This window comes from Zonotrichia leucophrys, chromosome 17 (assembly GCF_028769735.1).
Source record: "Zonotrichia leucophrys gambelii isolate GWCS_2022_RI chromosome 17, RI_Zleu_2.0, whole genome shotgun sequence".
NCBI lineage: Eukaryota > Metazoa > Chordata > Aves > Passeriformes > Passerellidae > Zonotrichia > Zonotrichia leucophrys.
In genome coordinates this window covers 2,105,027-2,128,963 of record NC_088186.1, presented here as the reverse complement: position 1 = coordinate 2,128,963, position 23,937 = coordinate 2,105,027, and the positions used below count along the sequence as shown (strand labels likewise).

At 55.2% G+C, this 23,937-nt stretch overlaps 2 protein-coding genes across 7 annotated transcripts in view; one reads left to right on the top strand and one right to left on the bottom strand.

The window, feature by feature from the left end:
- Positions 1–14,109, bottom strand: part of KCNT1 (potassium sodium-activated channel subfamily T member 1) — a 78,087-nt gene extending 63,978 nt beyond the window's left edge. For 5 of the 6 annotated variants that reach the window (XM_064728122.1, XM_064728126.1, XM_064728123.1 and 2 more), the window contains exons 1-2: positions 13,973–14,109; positions 1,469–1,648 (exon numbers count right to left, since the gene is read on the bottom strand). In XM_064728122.1, coding sequence (XP_064584192.1) covers positions 1,469–1,648; positions 13,973–14,094 — 302 coding nt within the window. In that variant the 5' untranslated portion in view covers positions 14,095–14,109. Of the gene's footprint in view, positions 1–1,468; positions 1,649–1,767; positions 2,067–13,972 lie in introns of those variants that run through there. The other variant, XM_064728128.1, reaches the window with a different exon arrangement.
- A 7,527-nt stretch (positions 14,110–21,636) lies between these two features.
- B3GALT9 (beta-1,3-galactosyltransferase 9) lies at positions 21,637–23,265 on the top strand. Its single transcript, XM_064727914.1, has 2 exons — positions 21,637–21,666; positions 22,165–23,265. Exons 1-2 carry the CDS (start codon positions 21,661–21,663, stop codon positions 23,263–23,265), a joined length of 1,107 nt encoding a protein of 368 aa, XP_064583984.1. The 5' UTR covers positions 21,637–21,660.
- The last annotated feature ends 672 nt before the right edge of the window (positions 23,266–23,937 follow it).

Here is a 23,937-nt window from a genome sequence, read left to right as displayed (position 1 = left end):
ACCCAGAGCATCTCCACATTAAAATTAAAGAGAGATGCTGAATCAGAAAGACTCAAATTTAGAGGAAAATGAAGGTTAAGGGGTGTAACCGGAGAAATACATAAAGAACACAATCTGCTATTGCCATCTTCATACTTCAGATGCTTCCAAATACTTAAATATGAAAACTATTAAATCTTCAAACTTGACCAAATGAGCCATATCACAGCCATTCTGAAAGCCAGACATTTTCTGCAGCAGGAATTTCCTGTTAACTTCTCACTTGGTGTCATAAAACTATATTAATGTTTAAGTGTCTGTTAAGGAAATCTGGGCTTTAAAACCTCCAGGATCACAGATTCCTTTTCGAGCCAGACCAATTTTATGCAGCGATAAAAGTTAGGAACACTTATAGAGAACATTTGTAAAACCCACATTCACAGTCTCAAAGCCAAATGCACTCTTTTTTTTTTATGATACTTGTATATATAAAAAAAAAGAAATTATCTCTTAAGAGAAAAGCACAAAAAACCTTGATGCAGGTGTACCAGGCACACAGCAGCTAGTCAAGGACTAACCAGCAATTGAAAGGTTTTCTCCAACAAGAATTACACCTCTCTTTGTTTGCATCATGCAATTAATTGGTGGGGAAAGATAAAACTCTGACTCCCCATTAGCACTGGTATTTATGATATGAGCAGAGTTGAAGGGAAGGTGCCTGTTCCTCTCGATTGAACTGCTCTGCCCATGGAATCCTCGTGCCACTCACGGCATTCCCTCTGTTGCTCACTCAAGCTGGGGATCAATCCCAGCCAGGCAGGAGCTCAGCACAAAAATAAAGCCATTCCTGTGGTGAGGAACAGAGAGCAGCACCACAACCGCAGCAGCTCTTCACCCTGCTGCCAAGACAGCCTCCGAGGGCAGCCTGGAGGAGCCGTCCCTGCCTGTCAGCCCAAATTCCACACAGATCCACAGGGAGCTCCACTATCCCACACCTCCCCCAGACATTGGTCCCTTCTCCTGCTTGCCAGCCCCTGGTGGGACTCCAGGATGGAGCCAGGTGCCCACAGAGCTCTGCTGGCCCAGCACATCCATAACAACTTACAGGGCACCTCCAACGCTCCCAGGGCATCCACAGCACCGCCGGCGCACCCACAGCGCTCCCAGCACATCCAGCCCCGGGGCACCCCGATGTTCCCGAGGCCCCCGCGGCCTCCACCCGCACACCTGGCGGTGTCACACACCGCCGGATCCTCCAGCACATCCCAGCGCCCGCAGCTCCGAGCAGCGCCGGCCATCCCCGGCCTCTGCTGCCCTCAGCACCGCGGAGAGCTCCGCACCGGGCGGGAGCAGCACCGCGGACAGCTCCGCGCCCGTGTCCCCTCCGTGTCCCCTCCGTGTCCCGCGGCTGTCCCCGGTGTGTCCCCCCAGCCCAGGCAGAGCCCCAGGTCCGTGTGTCCCCGCACTGTCCCCGCGCTGTGCCCCGAACCTGTCGTCGCTCTGGAAGGACTGGTCCCCCAGCAGCAGATCGCGGAAGCGGTACCGGGGCGGCAGCGGCAGCACCTCGGACTCCAGCTCCGTCATCTTCAGGGAGGCGATGTCCAGGATGACCCCGCTCTTGCGGCTCCCGCCGCCGTCCCCGCCGCCGCAGCCGCCGGGCGACGAGAGCCTGCGGGAGAGACACACAGAGGGGACAGCGACAATGGGGGGGCGCGGGGGCCCTGCCCTGCCCTGCCCGCCCCCGCCCGCCCCGGCGCCTCCTCCGCGCCCCCCCGCACCCCCGGTTACATTGCGGGGCAGGCGGCGCCCCCCCGGCAGAGCGCTCCCCCCGGGGGCATGGGTGGCTCGGGGCTCCGCCGCTCGGCACCGGGCCCGGCAGGGTCCCCCGGAGCGCCCCGCACAGCGGCGCCGGGCTCAGGACATCGGCTGCGAGCGGCGGAGCGACGGAGAGCAAGAGGAGCCAATGGAAGAGCCCGAGCGCCGGGAGGAAACCAAACTGCTCGCAAGATAAGCGAGAGCCAAGCCCAGATCCACCCCCAGGCTCCCCCCGCCGCCAAAAGTAGGGATGGGAGGCAGCAAGGCGATGGCTCCACAGCCGTGCTGGATGCACAAGCACAACCTCCTCTCCGGGCTGCTGGCACTTAAATCATCCCAACAGCCCCGGGATTAAATGGGAAACCGCCGAGGCTGATGAGTCAGTCGCCTGTCCAGCTGCCAAGTGCCGTGGCCAGGAGGATACATCACCCACCCCTTGGCATGGCCATGGCACTTGGACACATCACCCATACTGCCCATCCCTGGCATGCCTGTGGTCAGGAGGATACATCACCCATCCCTGGCATGCCCATGGACAGGAGGACACATCACCCATCCCTTGGCATGCCCATGGCCAGGAGGACACATCACCCATCCCTGGCATGCCCATGGACAGGAGGACACATCACCCAACCCTTGGCATGCCCATGCCCATGGCCAGGGGGATACATCACCCAACCCTTGGCATTGCCCATGGACAGGAGGACATCACCCACATCACCCATCCCTTGGCATGCCCATGGTCAGGAGGACACATCACCCATCCCTTGGCATGCCCATGGCTCCATCAGGGATGGGCAGTGCCTGGCAGAGACCCAAGGTGGTAGCTCACAGACAGCTGCGTGTGGCCACCACACACAGGGAGGAGATGGAACCCAGCCAGCCCTCAGGAGGCTCTTTCAGAGGGTTAAAGGCTTTCTCTGGTCTCTTTTCTCAAAGCACATTCACCAACAAGAACATGGGTACACCACTGCTGCCCATCACAGCAGATTGGGGTTGAACTGAAACCTCACAAAGCAGCAAAGCCATCCATTGCAGAGACCCCAAAGGCAGCACCCTGATCCTGTCTGGTTGGGCTCCATCAGTGAAGTTCATCCAGGAGCACCAATTTCAGAGTCTTGGTGGGAAGACTGGAGGACAGGGCTTGGAAGAGGACACGTGGTGCCTCTGAGCTGATTCTTTGTCCCTCACATGGAACTGGAGTGTGAGGCAGCAAAGAGCTGAAAGGCTCCAACTCCTGCCTGATGTTCTTCCAAGAGTCTCCTCCAAAGCCTCTCCAACCCATTCCCAGCATCTTCCCACAGCTTTGCCTCCAGAACACCCTGCACAAGCAAAGGCAGAAGAGCCTCCAGCAGCTGAACCGGCACCGAGCACAGATCAGGGATTTGCTGCAGGGATGGGAGCTGAGGCTCCTCAGATCCTCTTCTCTCTCCACCAACTCACAGCCCTGCAAATCATCTCCCAGCCGAGCAGATCCCAAAGCCCTGCTCAGCTGCTGCTCCCGAGTTTCCAGAAGAGCAGTCAGCACGCAGGATTTCAGAAATTCTGCTGAGCACAGCCCCAGCAGACAGCCCAGCCCGCCCTCAGCGCTTCAGATGCTTCTCCCTGCTGTTATTTGCCACTTAATCCTGTCCCCCCCAGAGCTGCTCAGCTCCTCTCAGCTGCCACGTGCACAGAGCAGCCAGGGCTCTGCTCTGACTGATGCATCTGCGCAGCGCCTTGGGCACTGGGGAGGTTATTCTGTGCTACTCATTGATCCAAAACTTGGTCTTCAGGATAAATCAAACCAAGCTCCTGTCAAGTCAAGCACTCCCTCTGGATCCACTGATATAAGCACTGAGGTTTGCTGACCACCTCCAGCTCGTGTTGCAAAGGCGGATCTAACAGTAAGCACAAAAGAAAAAAAGAAAAAGAAAGCCACAATTAAGTCTTTCCTCTTGGAGCTTAACTATGATAAATGAGGCCAAAAGCAGGCTGTTTCTAGGCCATCAGGACAGCACCCTGAAACGCAAGTTTCAGCGTGAGAAAATGTAATTTTTAAAAATTATCCACCCTCTTATGATAACCATGGTTTAAAGCGGGGAGCCAGGTGCCTGGCTCCAAATGGGGGTGACTGTGATTGTGTTTGAAGGGGAATGTCACACCCAGAGCTCTCCAGGGATTGTCCAGTGCCCATTCAAAGGAGCACCTTGTTTAAAGGAGTGCTGAGCTGCACAGCCCTGCACACACTGCCTGCCATGTGCAAAGGGCATCTTTACCCACAGCTCCTGGGCATGCAGGACCATCCCCACCCAGCCCTCTCTGGGAGCTGTGGATGCTCACAGCTATTCCCAGCCCTTCTCCTGGGTATCAAACACATCTTTTGGTGTTTGGGTTCTCTTTGGCTTTTTTATTTCCACAATATAATTTCCAACTCAATTAATCCACCTCTCCTGGCCTCGGATCGTGTGTCAGATCATGAAACAAAGCAAATATTCATCACTGTCCTTTATCAGCACTTAGAATCTGTAGTAAAATCCAATTATATCAGTAGCTCTGGAAACACAATTTCTGCTATTTGCATCTGATCTCCTTCTCCCATTGGCAGTAGCAGCTACACTTTGAATGCATTTTCTCTTACTCTTGCATACAAAATCATTCAGAATTTTAAAATTTTGGCACATTTGTTTATTCTGGATGAAGCTTCACTACACGAAATACTGCATTTGCTTGTTTGTCATGATGGCTTTATCAACTGCACAGTGACTTTGAGATATTGCACATTGATGTCTTAGACAAAAGTGCTCCTGCACAGCACACAAATCTCCTGAGGATTTACAACCTCTCCTCCCAGACACAGGGATCCTGAGCTATGCAAATGCCACAGCAACCTGGCTACTTCTTCAAAGCTGTAGTGGTACAAAATAAAAAATTCATGAACAAGCTCATTTATTGCATAGTCTTCAAATACTACCGAAAAAAAAAAAATAATCCTGGAGTGGTTTATAGCTAAATACAGATCTGCAGCTTTATTTTTATCATCCCTTTCCTTCCTTCCTCCAGAAGCCTGTACCACTAAAGCAGCGTGCTGCCATCAGCATATGGAAACCTCCCCACTCCTCACTCTCAGCTACAGCAGCGTCTCTGTCCCAGCCTGGGCAGCTCCTGGGGAGGGGACAGGGCCCTGCTCAGGCTCCTGGAGCTGGGCTGAGCCCTGGTGACCCAGCCAGACCCCTCTGCTCCTGCTATAGAGCCATCCCTGCCCGGTTCAGCTCACACAGGAGCCCCAGAGCCACGCCTGCCTCGGTTCCCTCCATCCTTCCCTGAGCCTGGGCTGGCTCAGCCTCCCCTGCCCTTGCTGGTGCCACCAGGCCATGGGAGCCCCACTTTTTAACCAGCCCAATCCCCATAACAATCTACATCCACTCTGGAACAGAAAGCCTCACCTCCTTCTGGGAATGAAAGTTCATCATAAACTTCAAAATCCCCATCAGCCTAAAAATAGACTCCTACTCTCTTCTTACCTTCTTCCCCATTGCACAGTTCGTATCATGGTCCATCCTACAATTCACAACATGGGCTGGAAATGCCAGCACAGAGCCCAGGAGGAGCTCGGTGTGGCTCTGCAGTGCCCTGTGCTCCTGGAGCCCCTCAGAGCTCCCCACATCCAACAGGCAGCTCTGCCTCACAGCAAAATCCACAGGCAGGGCGCTCCTTGCAATGGATGTTAGGATTTCCATTATTGTTTGTAGCTATGTCTGTCAAAAAGAGGAAGGACAGAACCCAAGTTCCTGCTCTGCTTCCTCGCACACCACAAAAACCACAGGGCACCTCCTGCTTCCCACCACAAACCAGCAGGGTCACCACAGAGCCCACACTGCTGTGGGATGGACCTGCCCACACCTGCCAGGAGCCCCAGAGCCCTCAGGGACCCCTCTGCTCTGTCAGCACCAGAATTATGGAGATATCTTCTCCTTCTGTGCAAATGGAACAGGTGCACCTACATTTGGGGCAGGTTCTTGCATAACCTGCAGCCTGAAGCTCTCCTCTCCCACTCCAGGCTGCAGAAGGAGGCAGAGGCCCAGGCCCTGCTGGCAGGATCTGCTCCAAGCCCATCCTTCCCCAGGAGCACGGCCAGGAAAGGAGGAGGCCAGGATGGGAGCCTGGATGTGCCGCCAGGACAGCGAGCACCCCGTGCCCAACCCCGCGTCCCCTCCTCAGGCAAAGCCACCTCTCAGCTGGGACAGTCCCTGCAGCACCCAGAGCTGCTGCTGTGCCTCCTGTCACCTCTGAAAGGACAATCCCTGGCTGAGACAGGGGAGCAGAGCCACACACAGGCTCTGACCTTTGGCTGCTGGCACCGACACAGGACGCAAGCTGCTGGCACTGCCCAGCTCTGGGCAGCAAACGGGCACTGGCTGGGCAGGAGCCTCCAGCTGCTCTTTGCTGGCCCAGACCATGGTAGGGTGAGTGTCTGGATGGCACTCAAGGGCTGGGAACCTCTCCAGAGGCTCCTTGGGCACAGCAAGGGCTGCCATGTCCTGTCCCCCCTGTCCCAGCCATGGCTGCAGAGCCTGTCCTGCACCCTGGTCCATCCTGATCCACCCTCAACCACCACCAGGCTCCCTGAGCCCCTCCAGGGAGCCAAGGCATGCAGGAAACGCTGCCCTTTCTTTCCCTATAGTTATTTAAATATATACAATCATCTCATGTTTGTTTCTCCTCCCACAGCTCTTCTGGTTACCAGGTTACAGTTGTTCTCCCCTCTCTTTGTGGTTTGGGGGTTTATTCCCTCTGAGTGACACCTCTGTGGGGTCTCCTAATGGCTGAAGTGCTTGGGGGCACAGGTTGGGTCCCTGGAGCCAGGATGAGCACATCCTCCCTCCCAGCCCTGCAGGGACAGCCCATGGCAGGGTCTGGGTGCTCATTTCAGAGCTGATTTCTCTGCCAACACCTCTCTCAGTGAGCAGCAGCCAGGTCACTGCTGGCTCTGTCTTGCCTTGCTGAGGAAGAGCCCCAGGCCCTCATCCCCTGTCCCCTGTCCCTCCCCAGAGGTGTCACAGTCACTGCTCATTGAGATACTGGTACCCCTGTGATGGGTGTGGATTTGAGATCTGATTCAGAGAGTTTGAGGAGCTCTGAGGATATGAACAGACCCATCCCAACCCCACTCATCACTCCCATGCAGCCTGAGCAGCTTTTCAATCCTGGTTTGGGTACAAACCTGCAGAACACACCCTCACCCATCTCTCCACACACACTCTCACAATGTGTGAATTCTCCCAGATTAAATTCCTGCATCCCAGCTCCCATCCCCACAGACAGCTGGACGGTCCACGTCAGGAGCTGCTGCTGCTCAGAACTTGTGCAGAGCAGCTGAGCCCTGTGACAAATCCATCCATCCAACAAGCACAGGCAATTTAGCACCACAGGCCTCACGGAGAAATTAGCATTTTGTGTGTTTCACGTGGAAAATGAACAGGAAGAGTGAGTCAGTGCAAAGCTCCACCAGCCTTTCCCCCGCTGGCAAATGCTATTTTCTAGAAGATAAAAGCAGAAATTGTACCTTCCAGGTCCAGAGCCACTTTGCTCATTGGACAGCCCTGCCTCAGCAATGGAGCCCCACACCTCCCCATCCCTTCTGGCCAGCACATGAATGTTTTGTGCGACAGGCTCACAGGAGGCACAGCCCCACAGAAAAACCTTTTCCTTTTTCTTTGATCCCACAGCAGTGGGAATGAGCCACAGGCATTCCCTTTGTCCAGGGGTATGGAAGGGCTGGCAGAGCTGGTTCCAGCAGGCACAAAGGCAAACAGGCCATGCTGGTGTCCCTAGGGACTGCAAAGCCCAAATAACCCTGGGGAAAACAGGCAGGGAAAGCTCATCCTGAGCTCCTGGCAGGTGAGGGGAGCAGCTCCCACTCCTCAGGCCTGGCCTGGGGCCTCCTCATCTCTTTAACAAGAAAAACCAACCTAGAGCAGTGCAAGGCCTGGTGGAACCAATCTGAGCAACCTGGGCTGAGGGAGCTCCCCTTTCCATGGCAGGGGGTTGGAACTGCAGGATCTTTAAGGTTCCCTCAGCCCAAATCCTTCTGTGATTTGCAACCAGCCCATTCTATTGTGTCAATATGCAAATAAAACGCCAATCAGCCCAGCTGAGCACTTGCAGCACAGCATCCCAAGCACGCTGGCCTGAGGACACAGCTCTGTCCCCATCGCTGTCCTTGGGCTCCCAGGGCTCATTCCCAGCATCAGGAGAAGGGGCAGACCCAGAGCTCTCAGCCTGCAGAGCCAAGGTCACCAGCCCTGCCAGAAATTCCTGACTCAGCCCTCTCCAGGCTATTTGTGGATTGCATCAGGCCCCTCTCTGCTGTGGGAGCAGATTTCCATCCCTTCCCAGCAAGGACATCCCCCCTTTCTCCTCCTGGGTTTGTAGGGTGGCCTGGGAGCCAAAACAAATCCTTCTAAAAGTTCAGTCAAGCCCAGGGCTCAAGAAAAGCAGGAACCAGGACTCACTGCCGGACAAACAATCCCTCAGGGAGGCCCTGCCTGTCCCAATGGGAATTCTGGAGGATTCTGTGCACACCAGATTCCCCAGGAAAACCACCCAGCCTTCAGGAACAACACCAGGCTCATCATTCACACCAACCAACAAACACAGATTTAAACCTCAACAGATAATTCACCTAAAAAGAGAACAATTCCCTTGGTACGGCCTCCAGAGATGTTCCTGAGAGCCAGTGGCCAACCCTCCCCTCTTCCATGAGCCTGTGCCTTCCCAAGGGACACAATCCTGGCAGTGTCTCACTCCCCTCATGACATCCTCAGCCACGTTTGTCAGCAGCTTTCAGGCTGATGTGAAAATAAATTAAAGCCTGCAAGTCGGGGAAAGTGCTAATTCCTGCTAATAAACTGCTGGGAAAATCCTCCCCTCTGCCCAGCCCCAAGCTGCTACAAACAGCAAGGGTTGGAGCATGGAGACAAAAAACTTCTTTATGCTCCAGACTCCTGCAGAACAGCCCCTGCTATGGAAGCAGAAAATAATAGAGGGATGTGGGAGGAGGAAGAGTCTCCTCACAGTGCTCAAAACCACAAAGTCTTGCAGAAATAAACCCCCAGAGGCAGGTTTGTCACCACACCTGGCGGGCCAGGATGTGATGGGATGAGGGGAGATTGGAAGGCAGGAGACAAACAGAAGGGGAGCACTGAAGCAAACATCAGTGGGGTCCCAGCAGGCTCTCCAGGCCTGCAGGGCCTCAGAGGGGATGGGGATGGCTGCAAATTATGCACTGGAGTCCAACCAGAACCAGACTGCAAACAGGAAGATCTTGGGGCACTGACCGACTTTGTGATAAAATGTCAGACAAAAATTAGCATCAATAAATTCCAAGTGATCCAAAGGGAGAGGGGGGCAATCACCTTCCTGCACACAGAGAGCTCTGCAAATCAGCGCTCAGGAAAGAGCCACAGCAGACATGCTACAGAGACAACAGCTCTCAGAGGTGATCAAAACCCCAAATTTCAGGGAAGGTTTTTTATTCCAGACAAGCCCACCATGGAGTCACACACACTTCTGGCTCCTCAGAGCTGAAACAGCACAGAGAAACAGACTATTCAACTAATTCCAGAGGTAACTGTGGGTTTTAAAGTGATTTGTGCAAGGCAAGGCCAAATAGACCAGGAGGAGCCTCCAGCCTGGAGAGAGACATGATGAAAAGCAGATAAAACCAGAGAGGACAACCAGGGAGCAGGAACATCACAGGAGCTGCAGGAGCTCAGGGAAATCAGAGGCAGCAGCTCAAAGGAGCAGCAGCAGTTCTGTCACACCACAGGGCTTCCATCCATCCCCTTGTGGAAACAGAAAGAGCCAATGGCTCCAGGAGGGAGCAGGAATGCCCAGGGAATCCACCAGGCTGGCACAGCCACTGGGAAGGGCTGCTCCCTCCTGCCCTCTGTCCCTGCCACAGAACCCCACACAGGTTGGTGTTGGAAGGAGCCTAAATCCCATCTCATTCCCAAGGACAGGGATGGTTTGGGTTGGAAAGACCCTAAATCCCATCTCATTCCATAGGGCAGGGATGGTTTGGGTTGGAAGGGCCTAAATCCATTATCCATGGAGGATGTTGGTGGAGCTCTAATCCATCTCATTCCCAAGGGCAGGGATGGTTTGGGTTGGAAGGGCTCTAAATCCCATCTCATTCCCAAGGGCAGGGATGGTTTGGGTTGGAAGGGCTCTAAATCCCATCTCATTCCCAAGGACCGGGACAGCTCCCACTGTCCCAGGCTGCTCCAAGCCCATCCAGCCCAGCCTTGGGGCAGCCACAGCTGCTCTGGGCACCCTCCCCACCCTCACAGGGAACAATTCCCTCCCCAGCTCCCTCTGAACCTCCTCTCCTGCAGTTTGTGTCACCAGGGACAGCAGGGCAGGGGCACCTGAGCCGGAGCTCTCCTGGCCTGGCTGATTCATGAGAAGGATGAATGAGATGTCCCCACTCCAGCCCAGCCTGGCAGGGACGCAAGAGAAACGCTCAGGGCTCCAAAACAAATTGCGTGGGGTCAGGGAGAGGCCGCTGCAGGACGGGCAGGATCCAGAGAGATGCTGTAAATATTTTTGCAGAGCAGAAAGAGCCCTGAGCACAGGCAGTGACCTACTTTGCTGCTCTCCAGTGAAGGGTGACACGGCCATGCCAGAGCCCAAGGGCAGCTCCTGAGGAGGACATCGAGCACACTGGGGCTCCTTTTATGGACAGAACAGTGGGGAAGGGTCCCAAAGCCTCTTCCCACTGACCCAGGAAGGGTCCCAAAGCCTCTTCCCACTGAGCCAAGTGTGCTAGTGGGTGCTCCTCCTTTCCTAACCATCTGAGGAGAACAAGAGCAGAATTTCTATCTCATCTCTGCCACATAAACACCCTGAAAACACAGGATGTTTGGCCCTGTGTTTTATGGCTCCCCATTGCAATTTCTCCAGGAACAGCAAGGCCCGGATGCCCACGGGCAGCCAAAGCAACAGTTGTTGTTGCAATGCACAAGGCTGACTTTCTGGAAGCTGACAAATGTCCAAGCTGGTAATCACGCCTGGAGGAACTGATTACTAATTAGCTACAGAGCCTGGGTCAGTGCAAGCTCTGCCAAAGAGGCATCTCCTCATCCATCTGCAGAAAATTGAAAACTTAAGAGACAACAACAGGCTGTCAGCTGCAGGGACCATCCTTGCGCTAAACTGAGACAGTTCCTTGGATTCATGGAAAGACAAGCAGGAGAACCATCCTGGACCTGGATGAGTGCTCACACTTAGCAAGAATCCCATTTCCAATCCATAATCTGTGCTTTTTTTCTTTTCTCCTGCCGTTGGACTCAGAGTGGCAGAGTCTGGCTTTAACCAGAGTGGCAGAAGGTGCCTATGGGCATTTTTAACCTGGCTGCTCCAAATTTCGCTGTGAATTTTAAGGCCAAAAGCCCTGTCCCAGCCAGGTGGGACAGAGCAGAGCTCCCTAGAGCTGCCATCCCACAGGAACACCCCGAGGCTGGCATTTGCTGCTGTCCAGCCCCAAGCTCAGCCTCTCTGCACTGGACTCACCTCCCTTGCACACCCAGCTCCCAAATCCCTGCTCCCACAGCCTGCAAACAGCAGCAGCCACACGGATCCCCCAAGAGCAGACAGGACAAAAGGCACGTACGTCTAGGGCAGAGCCATGGGCCCCCAGCAGCAGCCCCGGCGCTCCCTCCAGCCGCTGCTCCTCAGCCGAGCACGGAAATCTGAACCTGCTCCCGCCCAGCCCTGCCTCTCCCGCTGGCCCCGGCTCGGGCAGGATATTTTTGTGTGAGTCCTTCCATCTGGCTGTCCATCCATCACCGTGCCCGTACATGGGCAGGCCGGGGAAATCCTGAGTTCCCCGAAGTGACAGCCTGGATCCTTGTGAAAACACTCACCCACATTTCCCACGAGGTAGGACAGCGAAATTCAGGCTCTTTGTACCCTCTCTGGGTGCCAGAAATGTGTATTTATTCTCCAAACAAACTCTCAAGTGCGTTTACATTTAACCCTTTGCTTTCCACATGGGAGGGACTTTCAGGACCATTATGGAGAGGGGCGGGAGGAAGCTCACAGACATTTCCACACACATCTCCACTCTCAGGAAACCGAGCAGACAGAATTTCTCTTTAACAGCTTTTAAGCCAGCTCTAGATTTGCTAAGTGAAGGGATAATTGAGTTTCCCCTTATTTCAGCAGGGTCAGCCCAGCTGAGGTCCCCTGAGCACTCAGCAGAAGGTTCAGTGAGTGTGTTCTGCATCTTTGCTGCTCTGCCCTGGCTCCCACATCCCTCACACACATCTCTGGTGACATTGCTGGTCTGCCATCACACCTGCAAGCACAGGGAGGACACAGGGAGATGGTGTTGGGCCCTGCTCTGCCCTGGGGCTGTGCACAAACCACACCTGGAGGGGAGGGAAAACCCTTGGGGAGTGAGGGACAAACCCTTGTGGCAGGCAGGGCTGAGAGGCAGCAGGTGGTTAAATGTGGTGACCATTTGGGGCAGGATTTGTGCCCCCAGCCCAAGCTGCAGAGGAGGAAAGCAAAGAGCAGATCAGGCCCCTGGGATGGCCTGGTGGTGCTCATTGCCTGCTCTGCCCTCTCTCTTTAGCCTGTCTCTAGCAATCCTTCTCTGCTTCTGCAGCTGATCAGCTCTGGAAAAGTGCATTAGGCACCAGCCTGCTCCGAGCTGGGGAAAATGCAGAGTCCTGAGGGCTGCGGGCAGATTGTTTAATGTCTCCAGAAGGGCAGCAAAGGGCTGAGCACAAGGGCAGGCAAGACAAGCAATGGCATTTCAACCTCTCCGGAGCCTGAGGGGGTTAGGAACACATCGAGCTGCAGAGAAATAATTGGGAAACAAAGTTCCTCAGTCCAGATTGAGAGAGACAGGCAGGAGGATCTCTGGGCAAGGGTTTTGTAGTGCATTAGGTGAGGATAAATCACCCAGGCAGGGCTGTGGTGTCAGTAATGAGGAGAACTCCTCATCTTCCCCTAATGCTGAGGTTGGAAATCTCCAGGAGCTGCTGTCTCCAACCCACCCCTGATCTTCACAGACACAAGAAGCCCCTCAAGGGTGTAATTTCTGCAGACACATCAAGCACAGCTGCAAAATGAGGCAGTGGGAGGGCCGGGGAAAGCACTGTGCTCTGCAGCCACCCTGCTGTGCCCAAAATAACCAAACGGTGCCACCCAGACTGGGGGTCCTGAGGCACCACGGAGCCCTGGACATTGTGTCCCTGACAGAGAGAAGGTAATAATGAGGGTCTTAACCCTAAAAAAACAACATTCAAGGATTTCATTAATTATCCACCTCAGTGGCAAGGTACTGAGAGCTAAAGAACAGCGTGTTCCTTCTTTTTTCATTTAGGTTTTCAGTAATAAAAGATCATTTCCCTAAATCATGGCAAGCAGATGAAGACATAAAAAATCCCAGCTGGGCAGCCCAGGGCACAAACCCAGCCAAGGTCCTAATCTGCCAAGCACGAATTGATACACACGACTCATCTGCACACTTCAGCTGGCACTGGATGAGTGTGGCAGTCAGAAGTAAATTTAACCAGAACAATGATAATACACAGCATTTTTTCAGGAAAAACTGGGCTATTTTGGCAAGGACCACTTGTGAGGAACGGGTGCTGCTGCCAGGCACGAGGGGATGGTGGCACTGAGTCCCGCTGCTCTCAAGCAGCCCCTCCCTCACACCGGACACGGCAACTTCGGCACAAACCCAGCCCAGGGATGGAGCAGGGGCTGGGCAGCCCCGACAGGAATGCAGCATTTCCCGGGTGCCCCTTGGCTTTGGGGCGGCTCCGGGGCTCACCCGAGCCCTGCCTCACCCTCACACCCCCAGAGGGATCAGCACAGACTCTCTTCCCGTGAAGGATGGGACTGCTCGGGGGGCTCCAAGCGCCCCTTCCCCATCCCCAGGCAGCTCCCGACTGCCCCATCCCGAGGTGCTGCACCCACAGGGACCCGGCCGGGCCTGCGAGCGCCGCAGAAACTTTCCTGCAGCCTCGGGGCACGGGGAGAGCGGCGGGGACGGGGCACGGGGGTCCCGCCTGCCCCGGGAGGGGAAAGGGCCGCTCCGGCCGCCCCGGGAGCTCCGCGCTGCAGCGGCCCCACCGCTCCCCACCACGGCAGCCCCGGGGACCCTCCCCAGCCCCGGTACCTGTGGGCGCTGCCATCGTCGTAGACGAAGGAGCGGTTGGTGTAGCACTCGGAGCACACGGGCCGCCCCTCGGCCGGTTTGTAGATCCCCTGCAGGCTCCGCTCCTCGCCCGAGAACGGCATCGGAGCGCCGAGGCGGGGCAGAGCCGGGGGCGCGGGCCGGGGGCTGCCGGCCGCGGGCAGGGGCAGAGCCAGCGCCGCCGTCCCGGTGCCGGTGCCGCTGCCGGGGCCGCCGCCCGCCGCCCATCACGGCGCGCCCCGGCGCCGCCGCCGCGGCAGCCCGCGGGCCGCTCGGGAGCTCCGCATGCCGGGGCCGGGCGGCTCCGCGGGGAGCGCGGCGGGGAGCGGGCGGCAACAGGTGCGGGATGAGCGGGGAGGGGCGGGGAAGGGCGGGACCGGCGGGCGGGGCGCACCGGGCGGGGCCGGGCTCCGCCCTACGCGCACCGGCGGCCGCGCTCGCCTCCCGCCCCGGAGCTGCCCCCGCGACCCCCGGGGTGCGGCAGCAGCCGGTGATTCCCCCGGTCCGCGTCCCTTCGCCTCTGGCCTCTGTCAGCACGACCTTCGGGTGGCTTGCGTTATTTTCCTTTTTCTTCTCCTTTTTCCTATCTTTTCCCCCTCATTTCCCCTTTCTCCCCTCTTTCCCTTTTTCCTTTCTTTTCTTCCTTTCCTTTTCTATTGTTTTCCTTTTCTTTTTTTATTTCTTTTTCTTTATCATTTGGTTGGATTCTTTTTTCCACTACCCACACAAATATTTGTGTTGAGCGCTGCTGCGCCTCGGGGTTGTGCCGAAAGCAAACAGCGCGGCCAAGCCCCGGCAATTCCTGCGCCGTGCTGCGCGGCCGGGCCGGCAGCGTTCATCCTGCCGGGGGGCCCTGCTGCAAAAACACGGCCCCGCTGGGGAATGGCCCCGGGCCAGGGACAGCGTGGGCAGCCTGGAAACGAGCCGCCATCCGCCAGGAAAGGGTTAACGGGATGGGCTCCAAGGTGCGTCCCCTGCAAGCTCAGCCCCGTGTGCCAGGAGGTGCCACCAGTGATGGTGTGGCCAAATGTGAAGCGCCCCAAAATTGTGTCCCCTGGCAGATGTGAGCGGCCCCGGCACAGGCAGGGAGTTCTGCCCCACTCCTCTCCTTTGTGCTTCCTTCTCCGTTCCTCTCTCCGAGCCCAGGGCGCTGGGCAGCTCGCTATTTTGCCATTTTTTGGGATCCCGGAGCCGGGCTGGTGGTCCGATACCCCGGTAAAGAACTGCTCCCACAGAGGCCACACAGCCCCTCGTGTTCTGTGCCAAGCGCCACCTCAGTCACCCAGCGCTTCAGTGCCACCCAGGCAAGGTGACACCACCCACGCTGGGATCCCGCAGCTCCCGGGGCTTTGGTTTCCCTCCAGAGCTCCCAGTCCCGCTGACCCGGGTCCCCCCACCCTCGCAGGGCCCGTGTGATCCACGGGCACCCGGCGGATCCGCAGCCCCCGCCGTGCCCCAGCCCCCGGAGCCTGAGGGAAATGCCCCCGCTCGATGCGCTGCGCTCTGCGCTTCTCTCCAGCACCGCAGACTTTGTTTCTCCCGCAGCATCTCTTCCTCCTCCTCCTCTCTCTCCATATGGACTCTCCTACACCAGGAGTCACCGGAGAGAAAAGCAATTAATGCTCCCCGTGCAATCCACCCGTGCGATGCTTCCCAGCCCAGCCCGCTTTGAAGAGGGAAGGTTATTCTCCATTCACTAATTGCCTCACATTATCTGGTGCGAAGTGTCAACGTGCAGCTCGCCGAGGAGAGGGGTGGGTGGCACAGCAGCGTATTGACATGCTGGGTGATAACACAGGCGTGGGGGAGGAATTATTTAAAACAGTCAGATGCCGAGAGAAATGAAAAATGAAAGAGAAAGAGCCAGAAGAAGAGGACATCCCCATCCAAATGCTGGAGTTTGAATGGCAGAGTGGGGATGGTTCTGCCTGCCCCTGACACTGGTGACATCCCAGTCCCACCATGAGCAGCTGCTCAGGCCACCACAGGGACAAGCAGAGCAATCTGGTGGCATCCTGCCTAAGGAAAGAGCTCTGGGCCTGGGCTCTGCTCCCAGCTCCAGCACGGAGCAATTCCCTGCATCCCTGAAACCATGAGGGAAAGGCAGGGCAGTGCTCTCAGCAAAGGTGTCATTCAGAATTTTGGGGGCTGAGCTGGTTCTTCCTGCCTCACTGCAGCACTCCCCAAAATGCTATCGATGCTACAAGTCCTCATTTCCCAGCAGACATTGTCACAAAACACAATTAATAAAGATTTCATGTACCTCCTACTACAGGGCTGTTCTCCTGATTCCCTCAGTCCTGACAGCTCAGCTGGGGAGCCCCCTCAGCACCCCAACAGCAGGAGAGCACACCCTGCAAGGGGCTGCACCCCGACATTCCTGCCAAATTCTGGACAGGAGAGCACACCCTGCAAGGGGCTGCACCCCGACATTCCTGCCAAATTCTGGACAGGAGAGCACACACTGCAAGGGGCTGCACCCCAACATTCCTGCCAAATTCTGGACAGGAGAGCACACACTGCAAGGGGCTGCACCCCAACATTCCTGCCAAATTCTGGACAGGAGAGCACACACTGCAAGGAGCTGCTCCGTGCCTGGGCAGGGGATGAGCAGCACACCCCGAGTGCTGTTTCCACAGCCGGGTGTGTGTGTGTGAACACAGAGCTCTCTGCTCTGCAGGCTCGGGGGGCAGCACAGGGGGCTCCCAGGGAAGGCAAACCCTCTGTCTGAGAACCCCCAGGGCTGGGAGCAGGGACAGGCCCTGCTGAAGGCTGCTCTGACAAATCCCAGCCCAGCTGCCCGAGGAGGGGCCTCGCACAGGGCAGGGAGACTCAACTCTGCTGTTCCTGCGTCTGGGAGAACAATAAATAAACCTGTGGGAGGCACCAGTGGGATGAGTCAGAGGCAGAGTGAGAGAAAGTCGTCATGCACAGAGCACATCATCCGTGTCCAGCGACCCACAGGGCTCCAGGGGTTCGTGTCAGGGGGTCCCTGTGCTGCTCCAGCCCCCGATAACCCCCTGCCAGGGGGGCAATGGGCACAGCCCCACCAGCGGGATGGCCATGCCTGGGGGGCTGCAGCCCCTCCCAGCCCTGGGGACCAGCAGGAGCACAGCTGGATCCATCCAGCAGCTGGAGAGGAGGGGATGGGGCATCACTGAAACCCCAGGAGCTGCATCCAGCTCCTGTTTCCCCCACAACCTTGGGCAAGCTTTGCCTTTTCGGGTGCATCACCCTGGGCAAGGAGGTGCCCAGGAGAAATGCTCCAGCTGAGACTTCTCCCATTTGTCCCAGGAGAAATGCCCAGCGCAGGGCAGAGCAGCCACAGGCGTCAGGAACAGCAACACCAGATCTGCTCCCAGCTGGAAACGTTGTCAGAGCGTGGAGTGAATTTAATCAGAGCAGAGCCCGAGCCCAGACTCCGGCGCTGCGGATGTTGTGCGTGTCAAATGAATTTCAGCGAGTCTCCATTTGCCAGGCACAGATACAGCCTGCAGGCAATGAAAGGACAAGGCAAAAAGCACCAAGAAAGCATCAAAAAAGCAACTCACATGGCACAGTCTGAGAATTAGTAACTACAAGGAAACTTCAGGCCCGCTGCAAAATAAGCAACTTCAGTGTCAAGTTGACATCTTGGCAGGGAGAGCACTTGGGGAACCTGCTCCGCCCTGTGGCCTCACAACTCAGCATTTCACACGAGTTTTGCTCTTTCCACTCAGCTCTTGTTAAACTCAGGGCTCTGAGGCTCAATGCAGCACTTGCAGAACACACAGGGGGCTGAGGCTGTCGTTACCCAGGAATGCAGAGGTAGGGAATTGTCAAAGCTGTCAGCAATCTCAAGAAGGAATAATCAAACTTACCATAAAAAAGGAGAGAGCTCTGTAACTCCTAGACTGATGTATGCAAAACAAAAAGAAGAATGCAGGAAGCTTGGCTATAAAGACTTGGGTTTAGTCTCATCAACCCAGCCATTAAATCAGAGGCAAAGACACCTTCATCTGCACTTTGGGAGCCACAGAGATGTTTGTCTGCTCTGACAGTGCTCAGGTTTGCTGGCTTGCTTTTCAGCTTCCTACTTTTATTTAATGCCCAAAGGGACATTAAATATCAAATAACAAGTGAAACACACACTGTAGAACTCTTACAAAGCCTCTTCTTCCATCATTTCCCAAACCCCACGGAGAATGTGAGGTGAAGAACTGCCTGCAAGAGCTGAATCATGTCTTCAAGCACAAACATTGCTATTAGGTGACTAAGACCTAAACAGCCATCTCTATTTATTGCAACTGATGCTGTTATTAAAAACCAGACAGGTCCCTCTGCAGCCCCTCGTGCTCTCAGGTCTGTGTGTGCTGGTGAAGCTGCAAAAGGCAGGTTGGAATAAAGGGGATGATTTGTGTAGCATCCAAAGCACTTTGGAAACCTGGGAGTGTTCCCAGAGCATCCTGGCTGGGGACTGCTGGGGTGACAAGGGGCATCTCTGAGCCTGAGAATCAGACAAGTGAATCCACCAGAGCACAGGGAATGCCTGGTGGAAAGGGATGTTGTGCCAGGTGGGTTCTAGAGGGGTTCTGAGCCGTCCCTGGAGCAGGAGGCAGCAAGAGAAAATTTGCAAACCTGCCTGTGGGAATCAAGCTGGCTTTGGGAAGAGCCTGAGAGCATCAAGGGCACCATGGTGGGCACAGAGAGGGGTGCCCACCCTGCCCAGAAGGACATCTAGGGCAGGCTGAGTTCAAGCATTCACATTTGAACAAATTCTTCTTGGGAAACCTGATTTTCACTGGATTTTCCCCATCCATCCCCCTCTGCTGCTCCATCTCCTGAGAACGCTGCGTCATCCAAAGCCTTCGCATTTCCACAGAGTGAAGTGGAGCAGAGCTGAGGGAAGCCAGGCTCTGCTCCCCCTTCCAAATGTTCCCAGCACTGGGAGGGAAGCCAGGAGCCTTTAGGAGATGTTTAAGGAGCTGCAGGTTGGGCTGCTCCTGCTCAACAGCATCTCCCACCACCCTCCTGGCAGCTCTGCTCTGACCTTTGGGTATCACCAAATAAACACTCTCCAAAAAATCAAACCCAAACTCCTTCCAGTCTGAGCACTCCCAGCTTTAGGACAGCTCAAGCTGCTCACAGTGTTACATCCCTGCTACTGTAATGAGGTTTTTCATGGACATAAAATTTAATGAAAACGTGAAAACATCTCACAGACAGCAAATTCCAGCCCTGTGGCTCTGGAAAATCTGCTCTCCTGGTTGACTGCCTAATTTACACCCCCAGCACTGTGCAGGGTCTCAGTGCAGCTGTAGGATCAGTGTTCCCATCCCCACTGACCTGACTGCAGCCATTCCAGGGTCCTGCACTCACTCCTATCCAGGAAACTTCTGGATCTCCCTGGGAGTGAAGATTCCCCAAACTGAGCTTCATTTCACCCTCCTGAAAAGGGAGATAAGGTCACACCTGAGCTGCTGGTGCTGTGTTTGCTGAAACCTGGGGCTACAGGTGATGGAGGGATCACCCCAGGCAAACCTCCTGGAGCTCAGGGACTCACTCACTTTCCCCTTCTGCAGTCCTTGCCTTGCTGCTCCTCAGCTTTCTCCCAGTGGGACTCCACCAGGCTCTGTGGATAAATAAAAACCCACATCCAAGAGCTGCCTGTGCCCTGGCTGGGGCTGGGGAGTGTTAATTTTATATATTTGGTATCAAAGTTGCTGCCACCACAGAGCAGAGCTAAAGGAATGGCTTCAGCAGGGCTGCCAGCACCACGCTGGGCCTAATTGCACCAGGGATGATACACACGTGGGGCTGATTATTACTATTATTTTATTATTCTAAAGATATTCCATTTTTAATGTGAGAGGTTTCAAACGCTGGTATTTATTTGCTAATTATTAAATGATTCAGCTGGAAACAGAATATCTTCAAAGAAGGAAATTTTTTTCCCCCAGAATGGCTATCTGGAGTTGCAGGGCTGTATTATTGTACATGAAAAAAATTTCCTTATTAGCCTTTTATTTCAGGGCACACATTTAACTGACACTTCCCGTGCTGACAGCTCACCCAGCTTCAAAGCACAACTTCTGTGAGGATTGTAGTGTGAGGTTGGGCTGGATGAAGCTGTGGCCCAGCTGACACATGAGCCCTGGGGAAGTTTTCCCTCTTTTTGAGAGCCTGAAGCAGAAATACACACTGGGAATTGAACACTGGGAGTGTTTTGGGGTTTTTCAGTGGGGTAAGATGCACTTCCAAGCTGTGAGCAGATTTTGGGAACCTGGCTTGTTCTGTAATTCCTCTGTTCCCTTTATCAACACAGCTGGGAGAGCTGAGCAGCTCAGCCAGAGCTGGGGATTAACCCTGGAGCCCTCAAGGCAGAAATCAAAGCTCTCCTCCATGTCCCTGGGACATCGGGCTAATCCAGGCTGCCCTGAGGATGCTGCAGGGAGCCTTGCAATGGTCCAGCCAAGACAAACCAGAGCAGTGCTGTGCTCTCCTTTCACCCAAGGATGCAGAACAGAAACGCACCCTGACCTCTGAGAAATCTCAGAATTAAACAGAACCCACGATCTCCCTGCTCTCCCAAGGAGGCTGGAGCTCCCCCAAGGCTGAGCACCCCAACCCATCCCTCAAACAGCAGCATTGCCACCCCCCAACCCTGCCCTGCTGGGACCCCAGAGCCCCTCTCCCCTCAGTGCTCCCCAGCCCCAGTGCCAAAGCCAACTGTCCCCTGCTGACAGCTCCATCCTGTTTGTGGTGTCTTTGGCACTTCCCCCTGCAGCACTTCCAGGCCCCTGTGGCTCCCCAGCCCCCGTGGCTCCAGCGCAGCCAGGGCTGAGCCAACAGCAACACTTGGAGCAGCCCGAGGCACAGCCTGACCAGGAGAGCCCCAGGGCTGCAGCCAGCCCGGCCTAGCAGCACCCACGGCCTCAGGGGGCCTCCACCACCCCACACGAGGCAATCCCACAAGCTCCCACCCCACACGAGGCAATCCCACAAGCTCCCACCCCACACGAGGCAATCCCACAAGCTCCCACCCCACACGAGGCAATCCCACAAGCTCCCACCCCACACGAGGCAATCCCACAAATTCCCACCCCACACGAGGCAATCCCACAAATTCCCACCCCACACGAGGCAATCCCACAAATTCCCACCCCACACGAGGCAATCCCACAAATTCCCACCCCACACGAGGCAATCCCACAAGCTCCCACCCCACACGAGGAAACCCCACAAGCTCCCACCCCACACGAGGCAATCCCACAAGCTCCCACCCCAAAGCTCCAGCTCAGGAGATGCAGAGCCCAGCAACTGCCCCAGACTGGGGACCAACACCACAATGGCACAGCTGTGACAAACACAACCCCCAGGGCCAGCAGGTCAAGGACAGACTCAGCAGTAGCAGGGGTTCCTCTGATCAAGTGAGCCCCAACAATTCCTTCACTTATTCCTCCAAGTGCCAGAAATTAAAGAAGGGAAGGGCCAGGGTTTTGTTAGCTTTGTGTTTTATGTGCCTGCAACATGATCAGCCCTGGGGATCATCTTTCCTGTGCCCAGGCAGGTGAGGTGGAAGGCACAGGCTGCAGGTACTGGGCAGTAACTGGATCCTGCAGACCCAGATCCAGCCAGAGCCAGGAGACAGTGCCCAGAGAGCCCCTGCTGCAGGGACAGCTCCCAGCACCATGCAGGTAAGTGCTGCAGCCCCTTACAGCTTTCACAGGATTGGGGTGGATGGGGTCTTAAAGATCATCTCATTGCACACCTTCCACTTTGCCATGTTACTCCAAGCCCCATCCAACCCAGCCTTTCCCTCTGGATTCTAACCCTGACAGCTTTCATAGGGCAGGGTCAGGCCAAGTACCAAAAGTTCTCCTTCAAGGACAGATTAAGGGGCACCTCAAGCCTTCAGTAAAAGGTTAAAAATAGTCAAAAATTATTCATAGCAAATATTCAGTATTTCCACACATGGATGCACAGAGAGGAGCTCCCAACACGGTAACATCCTCAGCCTGGGATCTCACTGTGCCTCAAGCAGATTTCTTAGTTTCTAGGAGAAAAAAACCTCACACTAATAATACAAAGACCATTCTAGAAGTTGTGATTGCTCTGCATGGCTATATTGCAAAATGAGGGAAAGCCTTTGGGTTGAGAGGCAGGAGAGCTCAGTGTCCCTGTTGCTGTTCCAGCTGACGCTCTGCAGGCTCCGCACACACCAGTGGTGCTTCATCCTCTGCAATGTGCTGCTCTTCCACCTGCTGCTCTTCGGGGCAGATTTACTGGAGCAATACTTCCTGCAGTCCCTGCCCCTCTCCTACACCGATGCAAAGGCTCTGGAGATCAGGGACAGGGCCAGGAAGCTGGATCTGGATCCTCTGAAGGCCAACCTCTCTTCCAGCAGCAGCAGTGCAGTGACTTGCTCCAGCCAGGAGATATTCCTGCTCATTGTTGTGTGCAGCAGCCCGGAGAACAGGACGAGGCGCGATGCCATCAGGCAGACCTGGGGCAACGCCACGGCCTCCAGGGGCTGCAGTGTGCTCACTGTGTTTGCTGTAGGGAAGGCAGCCTCAGCAAGCACCCAGCTGGAGATCCAGGAGGAGGCCCAAAGGCACAGAGACATCATTGAAGGCACTTTCATCGACTCCCCCCAGACACAGACACAGAAGATGCTGATGAGCGTGGAGTGGACGGTGATTTTCTGTCCCCGTGCCAGGTTCATCCTTCTCACAGCCCAGGACGTGTTTGTGGGTGTTCCCAGCCTGGCTGGCTACCTGCAGAGCTTAACCCAGCAGGAGGACATCTACCTGGGCAGGGTGGTTCACCATGCAGTGCCCGACAGGGACCCCCAGAGCCCCGGCTTTGTCCCCATCCATCTGTACCCCCAGCAGTTGTACCCGGATTTCTGCCACGGCAGCGCTTTCCTCCTGTCCCAGGACGTGGCCCGCAAGGTTTTGGTGGCTGCCAGGGAGGTGCCCCTGGCACTGCCCCCCGCTGCCTTTGTAGGGGTCTGTGCCAAGAGAGCTGGCATCAGTGCCAGGCACAGCTCCCGCTTCGCTGGGGACAAGCACATCAGCTACAACCCCTGCTGCTATAAATTCATTTTCACCTCTTCTGCCATGAGAGAGGACGAGCTATTTACGGACTGGAAGGAAACGAGCGATGGGGAGGATTGCTCCCTACTGGAAACCTACTACAGCCTGGTGTCCTGCAAGGTTCTGACCTACATTGATAACTTCAAACAGTTCAGCTTGGACAGGATAAAAAACGAGCTCCTTCATTTTGTCAATTAATGCTTAACTCCTGCATGAAGAGGCTGGATTTTCTTTCATCAGCTGTGTTATCCTGTACAAAGGATGCCCTCCCAAAGTTTGCTCTTTTCCCTTCAGCAGCAAATGGATTCTCACTGTTACAGTGTGACAGAGCAGAACTGGATGTCCTCTGCCTCTCTAAGTACCTACAAGTGCATGCATGGAAGTAAAAAAGGATATTCCAGCAGACTTGTCTAGATCCATGGCTTTTCACACTTTTCAGTCTTCAAAACTCCTTTTTTATGTGAGTGAGGCATCACCTACTTCCAAAGAATTCTGGAACAAAGGGGAAGCTTTCTATCCACAAAAGGAGCTGCTTCTGAGCAGGCTGGTTCAGAGGGAAACAGAGCAGCTCCAGCAGGAACAGACACTGAGCCATCATGGAAATTCCTCAAGTAAAGCTGTTTGTTAACATCCATCAAATGACAAGGTTTGGTTTGGGATTTTTGGGTTTTTTAAACCAAATGTTACCTCAGCATGTTACCTCAGTTCTCCAGCATTCCATTTTGTGGTTTTCCTCAATTATTTCCACCTGTTACTTTAAGGGGGAACACATTTCAAAATTGTCATTTCTATCAGCTACAGCAGCAGCATGTAATCCATATGGCAATGTACAGCATGGGCAGGGAACTGCCTCTGAGTAATAAGGGGAAA